General features: G+C 43.0%; 1 protein-coding gene across 4 annotated transcripts in view; it reads left to right on the top strand.

Moving 5' to 3' along the window:
- The window catches only part of palm1a (paralemmin 1a), a 16,207-nt gene extending 11,636 nt beyond the window's left edge, over nucleotides 1-4,571 (top strand). The window contains exons 7-10 of one of the 4 annotated variants that reach the window (XM_034136190.1): nucleotides 83-139; nucleotides 1,018-1,083; nucleotides 1,743-1,874; nucleotides 3,553-4,571. In XM_034136190.1, coding sequence (XP_033992081.1) covers nucleotides 83-139; nucleotides 1,018-1,083; nucleotides 1,743-1,874; nucleotides 3,553-4,178 — 881 coding nt within the window. In that variant the 3' untranslated portion in view covers nucleotides 4,179-4,571. Of the gene's footprint in view, nucleotides 1-82; nucleotides 140-1,008; nucleotides 1,084-1,742; nucleotides 1,875-3,552 lie in introns of all 4 variants that reach the window. The other 3 variants (XM_034136189.1, XM_034136192.1, XM_034136191.1) reach the window with 3 other exon arrangements.
- The last annotated feature ends 2,486 nt before the right edge of the window (nucleotides 4,572-7,057 follow it).

Genomic DNA, 7,057 nt, shown 5'->3' with positions numbered 1-7,057 from the left:
TTCTTCTTCTCTTGTTGTCGTTGTGTTGTCGTTGTTGTTGTTGTGTTGTTGTTGTTGTGTCTCACTGTTTGTCTCTGATCAGATGTCGAGGTCAAAGTCCACAGCGTCCCTAAGCAGGACGAGGATCAGATCATTCAAGGTAAGATTGTGATAAGTAACAGATTATATTACAGAAATTGTATTAAAGTAATCATCGCACTAATTCAGGGGTACGAGAAGTACTCAGATCTGGTACTGGAGTAAAAGTAGAAGTACTCAGATCTGGTACTTGAGTAAAAGTAGAAGTACTCAGATCTGGTACTTGAGTAAAAGTAGAAGTACTCAGATCTTGTACTTAGTGCCCCGGCACTAAGTGCCAATCGCGTTCACACCGGAGTACTTTTCCCTGAGGGAAGATTACACAACTGAGCCTCTGACGTCACTTCGTCTTCTTCTGCTTTGGGTTTACTGGCAGGCCACAAACAACTTCACGGCGTATACTGCCACCTGGAGTCCCCGGCCGGAAGTCCCCGGAGTTGAGGAAGGCTTCAGTAGAAGCTGCTGGGACTCCCAGCAGCTTCTACTGAAGCCTTCAGAGTAAATCTCCAGAACGCCGACACCTCCTCATCTCCACCGCTCCCATGTTTTATTTTGTGTTGCCATAAGTTAGTCTCTCTGCGTTTGTGCGCTGGGCGAATGCTAATGCTAATAATGCTAATGCCAGCAAATACAATGGCGGCTTCAAAACACTTTTCAGAGTTTTACGGGGCGTGATTTGCAATTCGTCCAGCCAATAGAAATTGGTACTTTTTTGGTACTTTTTTGGTACCACCTCTCAGCAGGCACTAAAAATGGGGGTAAAAGTTCCCGGCACTAAGTACTCTTTTTGGTGTGAACGCAACATCAGGGGTACTAACGGAACTAAACGGGAAAAGTACGGGTAAAAGTACTCCGGTGTGAACGCGCCTATTATTTTCCACTCCTCTACCACCGCCTGGTCTTCACTCTGTCTCCTTTATTTCCCATGAGCCCCTGCAGAGGTCAAAGTTCACAAAAGCCCACGGATGAACAAACCGAGGGAGGAGACGGAGGAGATGAAGAGAGGTGAGTCTGTTTGATCAGGTTATTACTCTCTCAAGATTCAAGAGGAAGAGCTCTCGTTATGTGTCTTTACGTTTAACACCTAACACCCTGTCTGTCTGTCTGTCTGTCTGTCTGTCTGTCTGTCTGTCTGTCTGTCTGTCTGTCTGTCTGTCTGTCTGTCTGTCTGTCTGTCTGAGTGTGTGAGTGTCTGAGTGTGTGAGTCTTTAATATTAGTCTAATGATTTAATCTCTTATGTGTATGACAGCACATTAGAGCCTGAACAAATACTGATATACACCTGAACATCAGCAGGAGAGGACTCTTTAAAGTAGAGACACTACATACTGATATACACCTGAACATCAGCAGGAGAGGACTCTTTAAAGTAGAGACACTACATACTGATATACACCTGAACATCAGCAGGAGAGGACTCTTTAAAGTAGAGACACTACATACTGATATACACCTGAACATCAGCAGGAGAGGACTCTTTAAAGTAGAGACACTACATACTGATATACACCTGAACATCAGCAGGAGAGGACTCTTTAAAGTAAACATCAGCTCCTCTTGCTCTAATGTATTATTTCCCTACCTTAAAGGCTCTGATACGCTGTCATACGTGTTGATGTTAGATGTGTGTGTGTTTGTTTCGTTGACCCTCCCCTCCCTCCAGCCATGTACTCGGTGGAGATTAAAGTAGAGCGGGACAAAGTGACGGGGGAAACACGGGTCCTCTCCTCTAACACCACACTTCCTGTTGACCTCTCTCACCACGGGGTCAAAGTGTACGAGGACGAGCGGAAAGGTGATGTCGGAAAATACAAATATAGTGAAAACTCAGATCCGGCTTTACGAGAGGTTTCCCGTTGAACACAAACAAAAACTGAGTTCTGATTGGATAGCAGGAACCTCTCTTAAAGTGAAACTGACCGCATGATGCCGCTCTGCAGCCTCTTTGTCATGAAAACACCCGACAGACTTCAGATCAGATGTTAAGGATAACCTAAAGTAATCTTGTGTTTCGTGTCTCTATTGGATCTTCTAACTCTTGTTATGAATAGTTCCACATAAAAGGCGTTCATTTCTTAACTTTTTACGTGTCTAAAAAGAACTAAGATGCATTTTGAATAGGATTGGTACGGTGGCCAACAGCTGCAACTGCATAACAACGCCATTTACATTATGAGAAACGCCTGCAGTTTCAGAAACGGTGCAATTAAAGAAACACAAATGTGCTAAAACCAGTGGCGAGCCGTCAGGGCCCTCTAGGCCCTCTGTGAGGGCCTAAGATATTCTAAAAAATAATATTTAAAAACATTTGTTTTTTAAATATTTTTTTTAAATATATATTTTTTTAATATTATTTTTGTTATATTTTTCATTAGTTTTACCGAAAAAAAACTTGATTTAATTGTATTTAAAATAACATTTCCAAAGAAATAAATCCTTCGAATCTGCCTGTTCAGTCTCTGTTTGAATGTGGGTTACATGAAAGAAGCTCGTCTGGCCCTCTCTGCGATTCACAGAGGGTTGCTATAGTAACTGAACGAGAGAGTAATGTCAAATGACAGTACAATTGACCAATCATATCTTCCCTCTAAATGGGTGGGTTTTATTATCGCGGACTTTATGACAAGTTCCGCCCGCTGTGAAACTTTTCTTGTTTCCATAGCAACAACAACTTCCTGTCAACAGCGTGAACTCGCCTTCAAAATAAAAGCATGCCAAATTACACTTAAGACATACAACTGCAACGAAAGTAACAAACACAATGCAATATCATTTTCAATGTCAAAGAACACAAATTGGGTTCACAGGTGTTGTTTTGTGTGGTAGAGGGTCGCTGTCATTGATGCGTTTTGCACCCTGGGCCGTTGTTTTGATATTCCGCTGAAGTATACGCTGTGACGTAATAACTCTTTTTTTTTCGAGGGAATTGGTGGGGGTCAGAGGGCCTAGGTATAAAGCTCACGGCTCGCCACTGGTTAAAACACATGAAGAAACATCTCCAGCAGCAACACATGCAGCGTTTAGAGAATATTCAGCAACTTGAGGAGACATGCGCAGCGTTTACTAAAAGCTGCAGAAACCAAACGCTGCAAGAAGCTCAAAACACAAAGATACACTTCTATGCATACGAAATATATTTATACCTCGGTCATGAATTTGGTGCAGAAGCGTAAGACTGCATTTCATTACAAACTGCAATCAAAATCAGTTTTAAATGTTCAGAAACAAAGTTTAGGATTTTCTATAAAGCTTGAAAAGTTTCAATTGTATGGTGAATGTATTGAAGGGTGCCCTCCGACCTAAATCTAAATCAGACTTTCTGGTACAAAGTTTACAAGTTTTTCTAACAACTGTCACAAATGAACATCGCTCCCGCAATGACTAGTTTTGTGAAACCTTTGCAGAGTCGTTTTTTTGTATTTTCCGTGTCATTTCTTCGTTCCTGACCTTCCCTCTCGACCTTTCCCTCTCAGTGGTCCACGAGATGAACGGAGATGACGGCGTCCAGCTGCTCAGCTTCTCTCAGGTGGAGGAGCTTATCTTTAAAGCTGACGAGGCCTCGGTGGTCTCTCACACCGGAGACACCGTGACCTCCCTCCCCACCGCGGAGGTCCAGGAGGAAGAGGAGGAGGAAGAGGAGGAGGAGAAAGAGGAGGAGGAGGTCCAGGAGCCAGTGGAGATCCCGGGGGTGGAGGCACAACCGATTGTCGAGGTCAACGTGGAGGAGGCGAGCGCAGAAAACCCGGTCACGATGGTGTTCATGGGGTACCAGAGCGTGGAGGATGAAGACGAGACGAAGAAGGTTTTGGGCGTTCAGGGCAGCGTGAAGGCCGAGCTGGTGCTCATCGGCGACGGGAAAACATCACCAGACGAAGCCAAAACACCGACTCTTCCTCCGCCTGCTTCGCCCAAACCGACATCTGCTTCCCCCGCCGAAACGCCCGCCAAAACGCCCGTCTTCACCGACTTGCCGCCCGCTAATAAACCCCAAGAGGAGGCCACCATGACGCCGAGTAACGGGGGAACGCCGGGCGAAACGAGTGAGGTGCAGGAGATGAAAAAGGAGAAGCAGCCGTGTAAGTGCTGCAGCATCATGTGATCCTGCAGGAGGCGTCAAAAACTAAACTCCACCCACTGCCTCAGCCTAACAACATGACTTCATTTCCTGCTGTTTTATAAAACCTTTCTTTACTTTTTCTATTTCCTTGAAGCCTTTTTACTTTTGTACTCCTCATGTTGATTAGCTTAGCGTTAGCATTAGCCATGCAGTCATGAGACCTGTACGACTAACCTCCTCCTCCTCCTCCTCTCTCTCTCTCTCTCTCTCTCTCTCTTTATAAGCTACATCATATGAAAAAGTGAATTAATTTTAGACTTGTATTTATTTGATTTTGTATGTTTCTCCAGCAGAGTCACATGATTCTGTTTGTCGGAGAGTTTCAGCTTTGCTTTTGGTTTTATAAACGAGAAAATAAAGTGAGCTGACAGATGAGTGGATTCTGTTTCTGTTTGCCATACCATCACATACCATGGTGTCCTGCATGATCTCCTAAACCTGACAACACAAACCATCACCGCAGATATTATTTGCTAGACGATGATGCGTTTTTTTTAACCTCAGAAATCAGTGGTGTCAACAACGGCGTTCCTAAACAACAAGTCTAAAAACCCAGTAGGCTAATAGCCAAGTTAGCTTCGTTAGCATTGACAGTTTATAAAAACGTATATACACCTCCTAAAATAGCAGTGATAAGGGGAATAAGGACTATTTGAGGGGAACCTTAAAGGTGGGGTCGGTCATTTTGGAGAAACCAGCTCGAGTGCGCAAGAATTTGAAAATACACAGCCGGAAGAAATCTGCTACTTCCATACAGAGCCCCTCCTCCAACACACACGAACGCGCACATGACCAATGAGGGCACGAGATAAGTTTGTGCACAGATGGAAGGCTGACAGGCAGGTAGGCCATCCAGTTACTTTAGCCAGGCCGGCTCAGATGATTGGTCGTGCTTTTTACAGTACTACAGCTTCCACAGATGACATTTTTTTATGGATTTTTTGTCAAAGCACTTCAGATATTCATTGCTATCGGGATGTTAAGAGCATTCCATGGAATATAACAAAAAGTGTATCTCGAGCCGGTTTCTCAAACTTACCTACCCCACCTTTAAGGCTCTGTTACTAACCGAACAATCGTCATTAAAAAAACTAAGTTTAGTATGTTCTGCACCGGTCAAAAACTATTATTCTTCCTCTTTATCTCTGTCTGTTAAAGGGACAAATATGTGGAATAAGTCAATTAAAATTGCTCCTGTCCTAAACCAGAGCTGGAGATTTTCCACAGGAAGTGACAACGATAAAAAGACGTCTCTTCGGTGCGACCTTTCAAAAGAATTGGAACGTTTTACAACCGAACTCCGTCTCTGTTATCTGGAAATAAGTGCAAGTTCTTGTCCATTTTTAGCGGTAGCAACATGTGCTAAGGTTAGCACAGCGAGTCCATCATACTGTAGCGAACACTGATGAAAGTGCACAGCTGGAATAAATACCTGCAGGATCAAAGGCAGTGAAGAGAGGGGTTTGTGTTTAAAACCAGGATAGATAATCCTCATTGTGAATGGAAAACACATCCAACACGCTAACGCAGGTTCAGCGGCGCCACCGTTAGCTTCGGTAAAAACAAACGGACCGTCGTCAGGTTTAAACACTTCCTGTCTTCCATCAACAGATCACAGACATCACCATCGTGACCACACAAACAAAGATGGCCTACTGAGTGGAAAGTGACGAGGAGACGGCCGCTCCTTGTTTGTGTGAAAGAAGCGCTGAAGCTCATCGTTACAAACGGAAGAAAATTATAAAACAATAAGAGTCTGAATTTTATAATCAGACAAAAATAAACCAAAGTTGGAAACGATTATCAGATACAAGCTGTAACGGTGGATTCAAGTGTCATCTTTGGAAAGAGCATGCTAACAGTTTCCCATCGTTTCCAGTCTTTATGCTAAGCTAAGCTAACCTGCTGCTGGCTGTAAGATATGTCTTGATGTTTAAATGTTGCTTTAATCGTATAGTAGTCATGATTAAGAGACGTAGTAAATTGAAAAGAACAACACCAGATCCATGTTGTGTAGCTTAGTAGCTGCTAGACGCCTAGCCTTAGATTAGCTTACAGTCAGATGGTTAGCCGCTGCATTGCATCTCTACTTACTAGCAGAAACACCTTTGCTTTTTAACCCTACATATTTTATTATTGGTTAAAATCTAATGTTAGCTAAAGTCATTAGGGAGGCAGCAGACTAACCAATCATAGTTATTGTGCTATAGCAGTAACGTTAGTGTGCAAGCTAAGGTTAGCCAGCTAGCTTTAACTTAGCTGCGTGGCATAGATCTGGCGTTGGTTGCTTTGTTATGTTAATTAAAAAACGGCAAACTTCCGTTTTTCTTTTTTTGTATGTGAGCTGAAGAGAAGGGCGAGGCTCCTGGTGAACGTCTCGTCCTTAAAAACCTTAATTCATATGTTAATGTCAAGCAAGCGTCTGACCTCACCTCTCCATTACCAAGTCCATCGATCTGTCTGAAACTCCGACATTCAGGAAGTGATAGAGACTGAATGAGAGAGCTGGGTATTAATTATTTATACATTAAACAGGATGAATCTTAAAACCAGACCTCTTCTGCTGGACTCTGAGAAATAAACCTGCATTAAACCCCATCAGCCTGCAGTGATCATTAATATTAAACACAAAGGGAAATAATAAAGATGTCTAGACTGGATCCCTGTGGAGCTCCTCTGATTCCTCAGCTTGTAAACTTCACATTTCACTAATAAATATGAACCCACAGACTCAGTGTGTGTGAGCGTGTTGCTAACAGTTTGCAAAATCAACTTCTTCATGTATTTTCTAGATCTGAGTTTTCTGCTTTTACTCAAGTACAAGATCTGAGTACTTCTACTTTTACTAAAGTACGGGATCT

This window comes from Trematomus bernacchii, unplaced genomic scaffold (assembly GCF_902827165.1).
Source record: "Trematomus bernacchii unplaced genomic scaffold, fTreBer1.1, whole genome shotgun sequence".
Classification (NCBI taxonomy): Eukaryota; Metazoa; Chordata; class Actinopteri; order Perciformes; family Nototheniidae; genus Trematomus; species Trematomus bernacchii.
Note: the sequence above shows the minus strand (reverse complement) of the source record. Positions and strands in the feature narration are given on the sequence as shown.